The following is a 17,883-nucleotide window of genomic DNA, read 5'->3' as shown; positions in this document are numbered from 1 at the left end:
TTAAAAAATATACATATCTTATACCTTCAGCTGATTCAGCTGATATCTATTATGGACATGAAAGGCCAAGTATTTCTATATAGCAGAGGTATGTACTCACAATCTCACTAATATTTCTCCAGAATCAATACCCAAATTAGCTGGCTTGAATCTGATTCATTAGGTTGCTGGTGGGGGGGTGTATACTAAAAAATTGGGCCCTATGTACTCTGATGACATTGTTATGTCATGTGATTGAAAACAGTTTTACAACTAGAGCATAACCTTGGGAAAAATGTGGCTGTACACTATGATATGTATGGTTCCAATTCTATACATATTTACTTTAGAAAGGATCACTCAACCCAGTGAAACTTATTTCTGAGCAGGCTTGCGTGGATTGGTGTATTAGTTATCTTTGTATGGATGAAGCGGTTAGTTCAGATTAATGCACTATCTTGTAAGGTTATGAATAATGGGCAATCCATATCCTTACAAAAGTTTCTTTTAATGCCAAATTTGACACCTGGTTCTTACCTCCAACCTGGTTCTATCCACTTCTCTTAGAATTTTATTTCGCCCTCTGTTGGTCACCATGAGTACTTCGTAAGGAAATATCTGTTAACCATATAGAAAAGGCCTTTATGTAGAATTTATTAAATGCCACAAATAGACATCAAATTCACAAGCATAATGTCGTCATTGTCAAAAGACAGCTGCAAGTTCATTACATGGCTTCCTTGGAATATTTGTTATTGAACAATGAAGTCTCATAATTATAAAAATGTCCCATCTATGTTCTCTCTCTCTCCCCCCCCCGTCCCTCCTTCTTTCTCTCTCTCTCTCTCTCTCTCTCTCTCTCTCTCTCTCTCTTCCTGCACCTCCCTCCCTCCTTCCTTCCTTGATAAGCTGATGGATAATGCTTACTATCTTCTTTCTTTTACAGATCACCATTGGTTAGCCTTTATCTTCTTGGCGTATGTACTCAGAAACAAGCACTCTGTAAAAAAGTTATTTCATTGGCCATTCATTTGCTTATATTTGTCCTGTCCATTTCTCTTTTTAAGTTAAACTAAAGTTACTTTCCTACATACCTATTTAGTCATCATACCACTCCCCTATTAAACTAGTTATATGTGATAGTGCAAGCATCTTGCGCAGAAACCTTGAGCTTTAATAAAATAAGCATTAGAGACTAAAAACCAGAAATATATACACACTCCTCTGTAAGGCTGCATTCTCATATTGTGCAAAACCAGAATGTGATTTGTCTGGATTTGGCTTATTTGTTTGAAGTCGGATGATCAGTGAACTCAGTGTGATGATGGAAGACTTCTATTTACCGTCTCTGAACATTTCAAGTGAATACACTCAGAGATAAGCCTTAATTTTCCCATGTCTCTACAATCCCAAGTTAGGACTACATATGTTAAAACCACAATAACCAGGACATTATACATTCTGAGCATATTTCTTAAGAACTAACTTGATATCCTGTATCAGTGACCAAGAAAATTAATGAACAACAAAAAAAGAGTTTCCAGAAAGACTGTCTGAAAAACACTGCGGGTAAAAATGTTTTTTTTTTATGGCTCTATCTATCTATCTATCTATCTATCTATCTATCTATCTATCTATCTATCTATCTATCTATCTATCTGTCTATCTTTATGTCACTGCAGTTTTATGTGGAGTAGGAAGGAGAGAGAGAGAATAAGGAAAGTGGTTCTTTTTCACTGTATTCAAACTTTTTTCTCTTCACATCCAAAAAATTGCCTCCTTCCCCTTTTTTATACTACATCAAAAATAATGAGATATAGAGCAACAATTAGCAATTCCTGCATTATTTTAGTGTTATAAGCAAAAGAAAATGCACAACTTAGTCTGGTTTTTTTAAAATGGCCTTTCATGTAACAACCCTTTCCTGCATGCACTCTTTGGATTGCTTTGGATATCCTATTCTGGAATTATGTGAGTCTGGGAATAAAGCTCACTGAATTACTAGGATTTACCTCTGAATAAAAATGTATACAATGGGACTTCAATTAGAACATCTGCTTTGATTTTCATTTTATATTGTGCATGCAGCACAACCAAGAATGAATTCATTCCTGCTGCATACTGCTGATCTATCCCAATTAATGCTGTCGCGTTACTAGTGGGTCTAACTGATTTCACATGATTGTTAAGGTCTATTTGTTTTAGATCCACCTAAATACTGTTGTCTAGTTTCTTATATATTAAATTCCTTATCCTATGTGCTCACTTCAAATAAAGATGATGTCCAACTGTCTCAAAAAGAGAGGACTGACATATAAATAAACACATTAAAAAACAATAGCATTTTTAATAGTATGCTATCATTCCAAAAATTACCCTTCGTTGTTGTGAAGCACAGTAAGATCAGCACTTGCCTTTGGTTCCAACATGTTAGGCATAGAGACTCCTCGGTCCATTCGCATTCCAGGGACAAGACCATCTGGGTGAAACTGTATCAGAATCATGTAGGTATCAAACACATAGATTACATCCTTATTCACACAAACCCACACAGATAGAGTAAAGGTATTCATGCTGTGTATGCACGTGAATTCCAAAGAAATATGTATAATAAATGTAATTATGCCTGATATATACTACACATAAAGATGCGGCTCCTAATTTACGTGGCCTTTATTCATAGTTCTCTCTTTCAGTTATGAAGAATCCCAGGGACTCTTCCCAAAGACCGATTGACAAAATAAGATAACATTTTGGTCACAAGAAATTACTGATCAGTTCTAAAAATGTCAAATATTCTATATTTATGGCCTAACTTAATAATTAATAACCTAATGTTTAAAATATTTAAAAATATAGTTCGTTTTTCTTATCTAGAATATTCCTTACACGATTATTCAGGGAATAAGGAATGTAAGGAAAACTGTCCTACAGACTGATCCATTGCATTAGTTCTAATTACCATCTTTACAATATTTGGTTCCTTTTCAGTTGTACCAAAGCATTTTATCTTTTTTAACAAAAAATTTTTTTAATTCTTTCTACATCAATCTTTTCTGTAACTAATGTATAGAGATTTCCATAACAGTAATATTCAAACATGTAAAGAGAAGGGTTATGTTTAAAAAATAACACTACATTTTTAATTGGCCATTTTATATAACCCATTGTGCCTGTTTTGTATAAAATACATTGGAAGATTTTATTCCATGACCACAGTAAAATATAAAGAAGACAGGAAATTATCTGGAGAAGAGCAGAGGTATAACTACAGAATAATCAGAATTATATTCGGACTTTCTTTGGATGGTATCAAAATGATGAGGAGAAATCCATCAATGAGAGAACTATCACTCATTGCTTCTTTGACAATCTTAATAATGTTCGCTATAATCACAAAACTGACAGTAAGACACTCTTTCCCATGGTGTCATAATTATATCATTAATAATAAAACAAGCATATTAACAAGTTTTAAGAAAATCCTCTAAGATGTGAATAACATAGTTGATGCACTGTTGATGAATTTGTTTCTGTTAACTTGATGGACGAAAATCTTTACCAACCTGGTAATCTGAAAAGGGATATATATTGAGAAAAGACACATAATTAGGATAAGATTTATTATGAATGAAAGAGTCTCCCTAAAAATTATCAACCCAAAATTCATATATTTTCTGCCTTCATTAAATTTTAATTTTTACAATTTAATTTATTTTTTACAATGTCTTCTTCAGTTTTAATATATTGTTGAACAATCCTCTCCACCCCCTTTTTTTTTCAACAAATGGCAAGTGTAGCTGTATTTCCAGATTAAGTATAGTATCCAAAAGCTGTATGTGAAAGATGAGCTGATCTTATGTACTACTATAAAAACAAAACAGAAAGCATAAATGCTAAAAGTAACTCAAAAACCAACAGCCCAAAGCTCAAATTCTATTTCCTTTACAAACTTACCTTGAGTTGTATTGCTCACATCCCCATAACTGTTGTATTGACCAAAGTCTGTGGACATCGGCTACATGTATATATATATGTATAAATAAAAAGATGAACAGGTAACTCAAATTATCTGAACATTGAATTACAGTAAAAAGATCACTACAAAGGCCATGTAAAACATGACAATAACATACTTGTTTATTTTTATTTATTTTTTAATTTTTTTTACCTTCTCCCCTTTGTTATTTGTTAAAAATAATTCAGTAGCAAACATAACCAATACTCCTTCCTTCTCCTATTTTTCTCACCCAACAGCCCCGTGAGATGGGTTGGGCTGAAAGAGTTGATTGGTACAAAGTCACTCAGATAACTTTCATTGCTAAGGCAGGGCTACGACTCAGTCTCCCGATTTCTGGCTTGGTGCTTTAACCACTAGACAAAACTGCCTCTTATCTGGGAATATCCATGATATTAACAAAAAGTGCATATAAAACTGACAGTGGTACAGGAGGAATGTTATTGTACTTTATGCTTATAAAGCTGTATCTATGCTGAAGGTGAGAAAGAGCAGAAATTTAGTCTAAAACAATAGTTTATAACTCCATAAAATGCCCACTTTTATCAATAATTTATTACCACACCTTTCCTTGAGAGGAGTAACTGCAGATTTGTCATATTTCTGCCTGCGGAACCAGAATATCTTGTACCAGTTTTATATGGACACTAGTGATAGATATGCACATAATAAACTGCTTTGTAATTATCACAGTTTCCATAGATAAATAATATTTATGATAAAACCCATCAACAGTTGAAGACAGATTATGTAATATTTGATTATCATTCTTGGTTTTCCTATCTGAATTCTGTAGATTTTCTTTAGATATTTCAGGGGAAAAGCTTTCTCTAATGAATGTACATAGTCCAAGAATGTACATAGCCCAACTCAATTCTTTTCTTATAAAGAACTACATTGGAATGATCTAAATATGAAAATGTGATGAGATGGAGATAGCAGACACAAATTTCTACATCCTATCTCCCTCCCCACCCCAGCAAGAGAAGGGTGAAGTAATCAAGAGAAGGGTAAAAAAAAAAGACTCCTTTTTTTAGGAGTCTTGAGAAATTGTAGAGTGGGAGTAGAACATTTAGTTGAATCTCTTATTTCTTTTCACCACATCTTATGTCCATATGTCAATATTTTTCTTCCACTGGATTTACTCATTGAAATAAATGACTCAATAAAAGGGAAACTGTCAGCTCCATTAAGTAGAACAGATCACAGAATCAGCCCCACAAGATATCTACAACTATTTTTATTGAGCTTTGCTGCATGTCTAATTTACTAATTTGTTTCTGCTGGTCCTAATAATTCAATGAATTAAGAATGTGTTTGCCTGAGCCACTTTCAAACAATATCTGGATTTATATAGTTCCACTGAATTAAGCCATTTCCCAGGTGAAGTGGCCTTAGTAACTACCCTTTTTTACTTTCCTTGATAACACACATAAAAAGACTAAAAGTACAAGAGAAATATGGTGGACTGGAAGAAATACAGGCAGAACTATCTTAACTGCTAAGCAAAATTTTTGTACTGTTGCTATAATATTATTTTGTTCTAATTTTATTTTTATTCTATTTTTAACATTTTTGAATTATATTGTTTTTACCATTTTTGTTTCATATTGTATTTTAACTTACATATTCTAAAGAACATTATTGAACTGTAGTTTGAGTGTTTTTCAACAAAAAAGTTTTTTGCTCCCTAGAACAGAAACTGAAATTTAAAGTGTACTTTCTTGTCTGGGGAAGAATTGTCTGCTCACCCTGTGAAGTCCATTTCGTCCATACCCAGGCAGTGAAGAAGTTTTAGAAGCAGTGGCGTGCAAAGCTGAGTGGGAAGGAGAAAACAATAATTATTAAGAAATAAAAATACATAGTCAAAATCACAGCATCTTAGAAATCACTTTAAAAATTTGAAAGTGTAGATTTGCATCTGTATAAATTTTTTTAAAGCAATCATTTGACCCTGACTTTGTCCAGTAAGTGAAATTTGGATGTGAAATGTTCAATTACTCTCTAATATTACAGACATAGATGGGTTTTAACTGTCTACAAGTCACTCTACACATTATACAGCAACCACCTCTAGCTTTGTTGTGCTTTATGGTCATGGTTCAGCACAATGTCAAATTCTGAGTCTCTAATTCAAATTGCTTAAAACATACTGTCTTCTCCTAATTTATTTTCTCGCACACACTAAACAAGCAAAATGTTGCTCTTCTGTCAGTAGTTATTTACAAGCCAGGATTACTATTGTTTCCATATGGTGCAAATTGGAGGCAGAGACTGAGGTTTAAAAAAAGTAGCTTGTTTAAAGCAATTTGCTAAATTTATGTCTCAGATTAGCCTTGAATAGGCTACTCTCTGTAATCATACACAAAGGCACATTTGTATACCCAGAAGTGAATCATTTTTATAGACTGTTGCCTGGAAGTAAGTGATTTGATGCAGACAGATAGAATGAAAGCTATAATCATCCTTGTCCTTCTTTAGTTCTGTTACTATCATGGCCCTGGATCTCCTGGCACAATATGTTTATATGTTTGAAACATATTCTAAATATCTGGAAAAGGCGCAAACCCTCCACAAATTATAATGAAAACACAACATGTATGTAAGTACGCATCTCATACATAAAATTCCTGTAGGCAAACAGTAATTATATCTTTACTTTTTCTATGGAATGTATCAGTTTACCTCAAAGACCTGTCTCATGATATTGCTATGACCTAGTACAGGGGTGTCAAACCCATGGCCTGAATGATCACATGCTGGCCATGCCCATGCATGGTGAAGGGGAAAAAGTTGCAATACATTATGTGACGACGACGACGTGACAACGCAAGCTTGATATCCCTGACCTAACAGATAACAGATAATCAGAGTTGGAAGGGACCTTGTAGGTCATCTAGTCCAACCCCCCAACCAAGCGGGAGACCCTACACCATTTCTGACAAATGGCAGTCCAATCTCTTCTTGAAAGTCTCAAGTGATGGCACTTCCACAACTTCCAAGGGCAAGCTGTTCCATTGGCTGATTGTTCTCATTGTCAGAAAGTTTCTCCTTATTTCCAGGTTAAATCTCTCCTTGTTCAGTTTCCATCCATTATTCCTTGTCTGGCCTACAGGTGCTTTAGAAAATAGCTTGACCCCTTCCTCCCTGTGGCAGTCCCTCAAATATTGGAAGACTGCTATCATGTCTCCCCTGATCCTTCTCTTCACTAGACTAGCCAAGCTCAGTTCCTGCAACCGTTCGTTGTATGTTTTAGCCTCTGGGTCTCTAATCATCCTGGTTGCTCTTCTCTGTACTTTTTCTAGAGTATTAACATCTTTTTTATAATGTGGGGACCAAAACTGGATGCAGTACTCTAGGTGTGGTCTTACTAAGGCTTTATAGAGTGGTATTAGTACTTCCTTTGATCTTGACTGTATCCCTCTGTTAATACAACTTAGGATTGCATTAGCTTTTGGGGTAGCTGCTGCACACTGCTGGCTCATATTTAGCTGGTTGTCCACTAAGACTCCAAGATCCCTCTCACAGTTACCGCTATTGAGCCTGGTTTCACCCAGTCTATATGTGTACTTTTGGTTTTTCTTGCCTAAGTGTAGGACTTTATTTTTCTCTATATTGAATTTCATTTTATTAAACATGTCCCAGTGTTCTAGTCTGTCAAGATCCATCTGGATCTTGAGCCTATCTTCTTTGGTGTTAGCTATTCCTGCCAGCTTAGTATCATCTGCAAATTTGGTAAGTTCCCCTTCTATTCCCTCATCTAAGTCATTAATGAAGATATTGAAGAGTACTGGGCCTAAGACGGAACCTTGTGGCACCCCACTGCTTACTTCTCTCCATGTAGACTTAGACCTATTGAGGACTACTTGTTGAGTACGGTTTGCCAGCCAGTTACGAGTCCATCTTGTGGTGGTGCTATCTATTCCACTTTTTTCTAGCTTACTAAGAGGTAGTCTATAAGATTGGTTTGGCATGATCTGTTTTTAACAAACCCGTGCTGACTGCTAGTTATTACTTTACTTGTTTCTAGATGTTGGCTAGTAGCTTGAATTCATTGCATTACTCATTGAGGCTGATTTCCCCTCCTAAAGTGGGAACATCTAAAAGACTATGAGAATCAACAGGTCACATGTTGCTTTCTTAATCATTCTTTATGAACTGACTTATTGGGTTTTTAGAGATACTCATATAAGTTGCATGAGAGCAATCCTCTCATAGATGCCCATTATAAGAGTGTGACATAGTATTTTTTCCCTAAGCTAAATGCTTATTTTAAAATGAGATGCATGTATTGCCTACTATTTATTTTATATGAAGAGGTAGTAAAATCCTGTTGTTTTAAAAAAGAAACCCAAACATCAGCATATATCATATACATACATAATCAGTCATCCTAGTTATATAAAGTGGTTATGGGGAGTACAGGTGTTACTATATGCATGATTAACTATACAATTCCCTGTAATAGTTTCCTAACTATGGCCACCTCACAGACATGGAGAAAGTTGGGTGCATGTTCTTCAAAAGATCCATATGACAGCTCTGAATGATACAGGAAAAACAGCTTCTGATTGGTGGCAAATATATATTTAGTTAATACTGGAAAGGTTTTACCTTATAAACAGAGTCAATAACAGCTTTTCATCAAAGATGATCAAAGCAGGAATCATAATTTAGTTCTAATTTAAAGAGGTATTTATTGGACATCAATACATACTATAAGATTTTTATATTATTTTAGAAACTAATACAGATGTGCTTTTCAAGAGATCAGCATTGTGAGCTACTTATCTATATTATGTAAAAACACCTTAGGATAAAGTTTCAGAGAGATGGCCATTTTTAATTTGCTACAAAAAAAGACAATTTTAATCCTCAAACATTTAGCAGCGAAAGTATTAACGTTTAAGATGCTACAAAATCCCGTCTTAAATTTAAATACATTCTGATTTCCTAGAGCTCTTCCCAACAGCTGATTTGATGCTTGTGTGCCGGGGACTGTGGTATAGTTTTTGTGTAATTGTAACTATAATTGGAACAGGGGTTAGGCATTTTTTCCCCCGGATTTGTTCAGTAGATGCTGAGAAATGTGCATTTGGAATTTTTCTTCATTTAAAAACATCCGATAATACATTGTGGGAAATAGCTAGAGTTATCATGTAGGCAGTAAACACATTAGAGAAAAAGCTACTTCCTTGTTATTATTTAGAGGTCATGTTTTGTATTATCAGAAATTGAACTGCAATTATTAGATGAGAACCAGCCTTAATATGAACTTTTTACAGTACAAGTCTATAAAGGTCTATTAAAAACTAAATCTCACTGAAGTCAATTAGCTCAACTTTCAGCTATGTGAATACAGTAGAGCATTGTAGTCTTAGTTCATCATGTCCCATAATCCTTTTATGTTTTTCTAATTTTGCTGCTTACATGAATTAACTGGAGAATCGTAACATCTGCTGGCAAGTAATGACTTTTCCTTTTCCATCTCTTCTTTCAGTATCAATTGCCCCAGGCCTGAGTTTAGCTGCAAATGAGAATTTTGAGGAAAAGTAAGCTACTGAAAAAGCTTTGCATCATGCAGATTTTGGCACACAGAGACAGAATTTACATTCAGATGATAGCCACCTTCATTAACTGTTCCTCCTGCAGCTGCCGACGCCTCTGAAGCTCTTCAAGGTCTTCATCTCTGCCAGTGGATCGACGTCTCATATCAAAACCTACTTCCATAAGCCACAGTAAAAAAACTACTTATTTCAAGTCCAGGTATAAGGAGTGATAATCAACCTATTCCCTCTGAGTGGATTGTTGAAGAAATTACCTAAATAATCCAGCAATTCTGTCTCAATACAGTCTTAATAAAATAATCCAGTTCTGAATTAAATATATTAAATAAAACCATTTTGACGATTTAAGTGTATAATGTTATGTACTGAGAGTTTTACAAAGCAAAAAACATAATTAGTAACATTTTGATTAATATTGACTATTTTGTTAAGTAAGGGGAATGTGTTAAGGAAAAATGGAGGCCAGATTTGTAGGAAGACTTTTGTCACAGCTATTTACTTGCTCTGTTTCCAATATTAGTATCATAATTCAGCTCACAGTGTTTTATTTCTTTGTTTATTAAAAACCTTATTTTAATAGCTTGTTAAAATATTTTAGGAACCTATTCCTTTTCTTTATGAGAACCATTAAATCCTTAGTTGCTGATATAATTCCTCTTACTTTTAGTTATAGTCAAATCAATACATGATTTTAACAATCTCAATCTTTCGTGGTAACTGTACTAACTTCACATACTGAACTGTGGTCAAAGTTGGTCAATTCAGTATAATTTGCTATATGACAAGGAGCAGCAACTGGTCTCACGTTATTCTAATTTCAAACTCAATCAAATTACTGTGACATAAAAGGCAAAGATTCTACAACTAGCTTTTTTATCATCTTTGGTTTTTTTTAAAAAAATAGTAATTTAAATAATTATGCACATGCTTTGCTTTTGTGACATACCAAATCTGATCCTGAGACAAAATAATTGTAAGCTATACACTGCAGATAATAATTTTAATCACCTTTATCATTTCGATATTACTCTCTGTACTACTCCTTTATCATTTTAACTAATATAAATAAAGGGTAATGAAACTCAGTCTGGTGTAGTGATTAAGACATCAGACTAGAAACTGGGACACTGCAAGTTCTGGTTCTGCCTTATATATGAAATCAGCTGGGTGACCTTGAGCCAGTCATTGTCTCTCAGCCCTAGGAAGGAAGCATTGGCAAACCACTTCTCAAAAATATTGCCAAGAAAACTGCAAGTCCAGGCAGTCTTCAAGAATTGGACACAATAGAAGCAAAAAAGCATTCCTATCTAATAGTTCTCACTTATAGAATAACAGATATGCCCTAACCCATATTTAAATGTTCTGATTTATAATAAGTACTATGAAAGTAAAACGTCACTAATTTTAATCTAATTATTATCTTTTTCTTGCATGAAGCTGATATTTAATTCTAGAAGAAGAATGAATAATTTGGTCCATCAAAATAATCTCATATTGAATTAATCTCAATGTGAATCACTTTTAATTTATACAGGTAAGAACCAACTCTGGGTGATCAAACTTAAACAATGTGTCATGGAACACATGGGGTCTAAAAATAATACTTAGAGAAATGAAAAACAGAATGGAAAATAAAGTTAAGAATTTTAAGGCACAAAAATGATGCAATGTGGCCATATAAGCTTTGCTATTTCAAGTATTATTCATGCTGTTACTGTCCAACAACAAGCCAAAAGAGCCTGGTTTTAACATGTGACAATGAATAAACTGCGCACCCATTCAAAGAATAGAAGAAGGCTGAACTGGCTGTGGAGTTGTACTACAATATTGGTAGTAGGCTGGCTTTTCTGAAGGCAACAAAATGGGTTAAGGAATTCACTGAACTCTGTCTTCCAATGTCAGCATTCATAGCTCATGGCTGATCATTGCTTGAATGAATGAAACAGAAGGTGAACAGAACAATGCATGAGAAGGTATAATGCATTTGTAAGCTGACCTGGCTGCTTCATTCTGGGTGTATCCTTAGGGAGTAATATCTGTATATCCCAGGAGACAGCAAGTAGGTGAGTCAGACAAATAAAGAAATAAGTAAATGTTGGTACTTGGTACCAAATCCAAACTCTGATGAACAGTTGTAACCAAGGATCACTACGCACACTTTGGTAGTACCTTTGGATTTTTTTTGTTTTTGTTTTAAAACCTCCTTTGCTAAAACCCTTAAAGATTCTGGGGAATCCATCCAGAGAATGGGGCTTCTAGTGAGAAGATTCTTGAAGCATCTCCTCTGTAATACAGACTTTGGGAACCGAGATCCCCACAGCTAATTCAGATGCCATCAAATCCATAAAGTTTGTAACACTTCCCCCCACAACTCCAATATTAATTAGATACAGAGCATAATTCTCCTAAGAGCAGTCAGTGCAAAAAAGTTCAACGTCCTCATCAGACGTTTGCAGCATTCATAGCAGCCTAAATGTATTTATGGATAGCAGGAAGCTGTGCATGGGTTTTCACCCACATCACTTGTTTCATACCTACAGCCGCAAGTGACGGAGGACCTGGCCAGTATTCTGTCTCAATCTTTGGAATCTCGTTGGGTGCTGGAGCATGGGCTGCTGGGAACTTGGAGGACTTGATGATATCATCGAAAGGCTTGTTCTGGGCTGCCAGAGCAGCTGCATCTAGACGGTAATTAGGGGGAACTTAAAACTAGCCAATTAAATTGCTTTGTTATGGCCTAGATTAGTGCTATGGATCTATTGTATTCCATACAATACAATCATATTTTTCACATTGTCTTTTAGTAACAGATAAAATCCCAATTTCCATAATACGTAAATTTTTGACATTCCTGAGAACTTCAGTTGTATGGTGCATACAAATAAAACATTAACACAAGAACCAAAGCGGCATTTCTCTCCTGGACTGAGTCTCATTCCCTCCTACTCAATGTAAATGAGGTCCATAATTCAAAAGCTGATCCAGCCATAAGTCTTGGCCCAGCCATAAGTCATGCTTTGTTTCATTCATTCATTCATGAAACATATTTACTCATCTAAATAAAATATTCTTTAGAAGAAACAAACTAATCATTCAGAATACCATATAAGGGAACATATAAACAGAGGAGAAAAGTGGAGTCCCTGCCAGAATTAGGCTCCTGACAAATTACCAAGGCTCTTAGAAAAATAGAGGAAGTCTCCCCAGTTGAGATTTCAGTCTTCCCTATTGCTCTATTTAAAATATAATTCCCTGTCAGGCACTAGAAACCATAGGGATACTGACAGTTTATCAGAGCGATGTATTATTACCACTCACCTATTTACAAGAATCTTGCTAAATTATCTGCACTCTACAGAACTAGATAAATTCTCCAAGGTTTAGGAGGGATCATTGTCCATCACTTCCTCTGCTTCAGGGATTCCAGGATAGCTAGTCTCTTAACTTCTCCTCCCCATTTTAGCTGACGTTTCCACACATCGCTATATAATAATACAGGTAGTCCTTGATTTTTGACCGAAAGTTGCTTTTTCAAGAAGCAACTGGATTTTCTGGGTTTTTTCCTTGAAGACATTTCGTTTCTCATCCAAGAAGCTTCTTCAGATCTGAAGAAGCTTCTTGGATTAAAAGTGAAGGAAAAAGTCCAGAAGGTCCAGTTGCTTCTTGAAAAAGCACTTTTGACCTGGATGACCATCACCTGGATGACTGAGAATTTCCATAGAAACTGACTTTTGACCATTCAGGGAACAGCAGATTGATGTTTTGATGGCACTGAAAGTAACTGACCATCCCTTCTTGAAGTTTCAACCACTACACTATCCCCATGGTCACATGATCATGACATGGACACTTGACAACTACCATAGCTTGCATTTAGAACAGTTGCAGTGTTCTGTATTTGTGTGATAGCTATTTGGGACCAGTTGGCTTCCAAGAAATAAACTCAATGGGGGAAAATTGTATTCACTTAACAATGACATGACTCATGTAATAACCATGTGATTTGTGGAATGACTACAGTGGTTCACTTAACCACCATGATAAAAATAGTCATAAAATTGAGTTTGGTCACTTGATGACTTGCTTAACGATAACATCATTTAGCAATTGAAATTTTGATTCCAATTATGGTCATAAGTTGAGGACTACCTGTAAAGGCACATTTAAAATAGTGGAAATTTATAATGTGTGGCACTAACATCTCCAACAGAAAAGTAGATATCCCTAAGCTGAGTCCAGTAGAGAAAATTGGCTATTTTCAGTCCAATTATGATATAATGCTAGGTCTGTATGCAGCTTTTGAATGGCTGGCAATATGTAAGTTTACTGGAGTAACAGAAGTTCTACATAGCAGCTTGTTAGTATAATAATAATGACAATGCCATTTTTCCTGTGTGTAGGGAATATAACAGTATATTCGAACTTTCTGTCATTTCCTGATCAACTAATTAATGAACTTTTGCTGATAAATCCAGAACTATAGATACATAACTGAAAAATAATGAATTTCACTTATTTTGCTGAAAATGTTCAGTGAGAACTTCTAGAATTTATATCAGCATTTGCCTATGTATTTTTGTTTCAACTCTTTATATTTTAGGATTCATTCAAACAAAACAAATATAATTCAAAATCTATTGGGACTATTTAGAAGCAATACACTAAAGATGAAGTTGGGCTGTGACTATCTATATGGGAGCATAACCACCTGAGATGAACCTAACTTGTGGTAAAGGTCAGCATATTGTTTTGCTATAAAGGTAGTGTTATACTAACAACCACTGCAGTGTCCCTGTACTCATACAATCAAAATTTGGAACTTAGCAACTGCATGTATTTACCGTATCCCATGATCATGTGATTTCTGACCTTCAAAGGAGGCTTTCAACAAGCAAAGTCAATGGGAAAAGCCAGATTTGCTTAATGATTGCAGTGATTTGCTTAACAACCATGGCAAATAAGGTAATAAAATCAGATGCAATTCATATTTATATGAATTTATATAAATATATGAATTGACTGTTTCCTAGTATGATTTGATTGCTTATTGTACTTTATGGCTATTATTTAGTGTTGTACCTTATGATTCTTGACTCTTGACAAATGTATATTTTCTTTTATGTACACTGAGAGCATTTGCCCCAAGACAAATTCCTTGTGTGTCCAATCACACTTGGCCAATAAAGAATTCTATTCTATTCTATTATAATGACTGCATTCTTAAATCATAAGTTGAAGACTACTTGATATATTCAATTTCCAAAAAAAATCCTGAAAGTTTAATCAATCTTCTAACATTTGTTAATTGCAATATGCAAAAAGTATGTGGGGAAAAAAGATAAAAAGCATCTGAGCAAATAGCTCCATCATAAGGGAACAAACAGGATTTAAAAAGTGATAAATCAACATATTTTCTGATGTCAGAGATTTAAAACACATAGACCTTTTTTGAACGTATAAGCAAGATCTCTGGAAGCATACTTGCATCAGAAATGATTTGTAGCACTTGAACATATTAAATTAATTAAAACAATGAAGTAAGTCTGTTAAAGTGAATAAAGCTTTTCAATCTATTGCAAAAAATGTGCCACTTCAATACTATGCTTTTTAAACAAGCTTTAACAAGAGAAAGGGAAGCTTTGCACAGCCTCTCTATCAGCCAGCCTCTTCTCATTAGAGAGATACATATCCAAGACAATTAAATAAATGGACTTTTAAAAACATGCAAAATGGCAATAGCAGCAACCAATTCAAAATATAGCATCTGAAGCCCTGCTGGATTTCTACAACTGTTTTTTTTTCACCCTGTGAAATATTAAGGCCTATTCAAAAATGAGTTAAAATGAGCATTATTGTATAGGATTGTGGGAGGGTTGTTGTCTTGTTAGTGAATAATTTTCCACTGAACTTTCTCTTCAAAGCCCCACTATGCTTCAATTGTGCATGTTGCTGACTATTTTGCATATTCGTTCAAATGGCTGCAAAGAAGAAAGCTGCATTGCATGAGAAAAAAAATTCATGATTGTTCTAGAATCTGGGACATCAAGACTTCTACTTCCATTTCTTTGCAGCCATTATGTGCTAAATGATGAACCTGAAACATGAATTGCCAGCATGTTTTAATTCCTTCTCTTCTAGGTTTCATGTATGCCATACACATAGAACTACTATGAGAGCTACTGGGTAATCTAATTCTAATGGATAAAAAACAGCTACCTTGGCTCATTGTTTGACATTACAAAGGCATGATTTAAAACAATACTTACATATTGAAATGGATGAGTTCAGTGGTAAAATATTCACAAGTAAATGGGAGATGAGATGATACAATAAAATCATAAAGAAATAAAAATAACATTAAGAAAAGGTAAAATGACAGGGTTAAAATTTTAAAATAATATGATGCTAATATAAATGCAACATAATGATCAATATTTGCCCTCAAGCAAATAAGTCTTGTTATATTCTATGTTCTGGAGGTCTTCATTTTTTGAAGAATTCAATTTGCCTTTAATCTTTTTATGGAACATTTATTTATGGAAATTTTATATTGGTTATTCCCTTTTGAGCATTGAATAGCATGCCTATAACTGATTAGATTGATATACTCAGGACTCTCGTTTTTGTTCTCTCGCTCTCAATTCTGATAATGGAATACTATACTAGGTATTCATACTAGGCTCCCTGTGGGTTAGAAAGCTATAGCTTTCTTTCATTAATTTAGAATAAAGCTAGATTAGGTATTTTAGGGTTTTTTTTGAGTTAGGTATTTTAGGTTTTCTATTACATGTGATTCTCTAATAAAAATGTATTCTTTTTTCTAAAAGAAAAGCATGAGAAATCCTTAATTGAATTACTCTATTCGTTTATTTCTTATAAGCACATCCTGTTGAAAATAGATATTCCTATACTTGGTATATGTACAAAAATATACTGCCTTTTGTGAGTTGGTGCTTGGCTTCAACTTAGAAAAGAGATTCTTATTAGTTACCCTTTAAGTTAGGTCAAGCACAGCAAGACACAGAAGGAACAGAAGAGAATAAATTTGGCCGAGACTTGGTCATTTTGCCAACGCTTTTTCCATTGCAATTCATTCCCTTAAATCAGAGGAATGGTTCTGAAACTAGTTCAGGGTCTGTTTGAACTAGTTTGTTTTCTCAGGTAGTCTGTTTAACCAAGTGAAGTTAAGAGATGAGAGTTCATAAAGAAGAACTACAACCAGACACCCTTATGTCTTTTTAAGAGAATTGGTCCATGTAAGTCTCCAAACTGGCAACAAACGTGGTCCTTGGGGGTCAAAAAATCTTCAGGAATTGGTGGCAATAAAATAAAATGAATTTAAATTAAACAAAAATGTCATTAGAAATATAGCAATAAAAATTCCAATAGCAATGAAATGTGTGTGCAGTAAACACTTCCAAATTAGCCTGTGATACTTTAGGATTTTGATTGAGATTATCCCTGAAATATTCTTAATTAGCCATAACCATTTATAGAAATACAAAAATCAAGCTAATATAGAGATCAGATTGTTGGACCAAGTTTGGTTCTGTTTAATCATGGAGCTTAATAAGTGATTGTAGGTCACTCATTGTAGATCAACCCTATGCAGGCTACATAGATTTTATTGTGGCAATCAGGCATTTTCAGTTTCTGGGACTGGTTTATAAATAACCTCTGATATCATTTTAAAAAAAAAATAAAGCCAGTTTGAAATATTGAAATGAACACCAACATACATTTTTATGTGAAAGGGGTCCTGTGTAAAGAAATAATCATAATAAATTCATCTGCTGTAGCAAATGGCAAGCTAAAACAGAGAGGCAGATTATGTAACAGATTATGTAATCTACATCATTTGAATTTAATTTATTTATCTCAATACAGAGAAAATAAAAATAAAAATATATTAACTTTAAAAGTAAGCAATAATCAATTAGTGTTGTATGTAACATTAAGTACAAACAAGTTTTATTGGTCATGTAAGTATTCAATCATTTGATTATCCCATTTTGAAGACAGAAAGAATAAGGTTTACCATGCTGTTTGTAGATGGGTGGTTTTCTATAAATATTGATCCCTTGATCTGTAAAAAAAATAAAAAAGCAGAAAAATATGAACAATTTTACATTTTCAATTATTACACGGGAAGAGAAAAAAAAAATCAAACATAAAATTAATGGATGTTCCAAATCAAGGATTTGGCACATGAACTGAAAAACCATAAAATAAAACTGCTAAGTGTCTTATGAAAGAAACCCAAATTCACACAAATATAGAAAAATATCACAGACACATGATAAAAATTTTTGACACATG

General features: G+C 34.2%; 1 protein-coding gene across 40 annotated transcripts in view; it reads right to left on the bottom strand.

Moving 5' to 3' along the window:
• ABLIM1 (actin binding LIM protein 1) overlaps positions 1–17,883 on the bottom strand; it is a 200,855-nt gene that overhangs the window by 7,044 nt on the left and 175,928 nt on the right. For 13 of the 40 annotated variants that reach the window (XM_087932695.1, XM_087932689.1, XM_087932686.1 and 10 more), the window contains 8 exons: positions 17,603–17,650; positions 12,099–12,245; positions 9,626–9,720; positions 9,428–9,524; positions 5,749–5,813; positions 3,929–3,997; positions 2,394–2,468; positions 517–597 (listed from right to left, as the gene is read on the bottom strand). In XM_087932695.1, coding sequence (XP_087788821.1) covers positions 517–597; positions 2,394–2,468; positions 3,929–3,997; positions 5,749–5,813; positions 9,428–9,524; positions 9,626–9,720; positions 12,099–12,245; positions 17,603–17,650 — 677 coding nt within the window. Of the gene's footprint in view, positions 1–516; positions 598–2,393; positions 3,554–3,754; positions 3,998–5,748; positions 5,814–9,427; positions 9,525–9,625; positions 9,721–12,098; positions 12,246–17,602; positions 17,651–17,883 lie in introns of those variants that run through there. The other 27 variants (XM_087932697.1, XM_087932692.1, XM_087932668.1 and 24 more) reach the window with 10 other exon arrangements.

The sequence above is a fragment of the Pseudonaja textilis genome, chromosome 4 (assembly GCF_049901715.1).
Source record: "Pseudonaja textilis isolate UNSWEBS1 chromosome 4, rPseTex1.2, whole genome shotgun sequence".
In the NCBI taxonomy this organism is placed as follows: Eukaryota; Metazoa; Chordata; class Lepidosauria; order Squamata; family Elapidae; genus Pseudonaja; species Pseudonaja textilis.
This window is presented reverse-complemented; position numbering and strand designations above follow the sequence as displayed.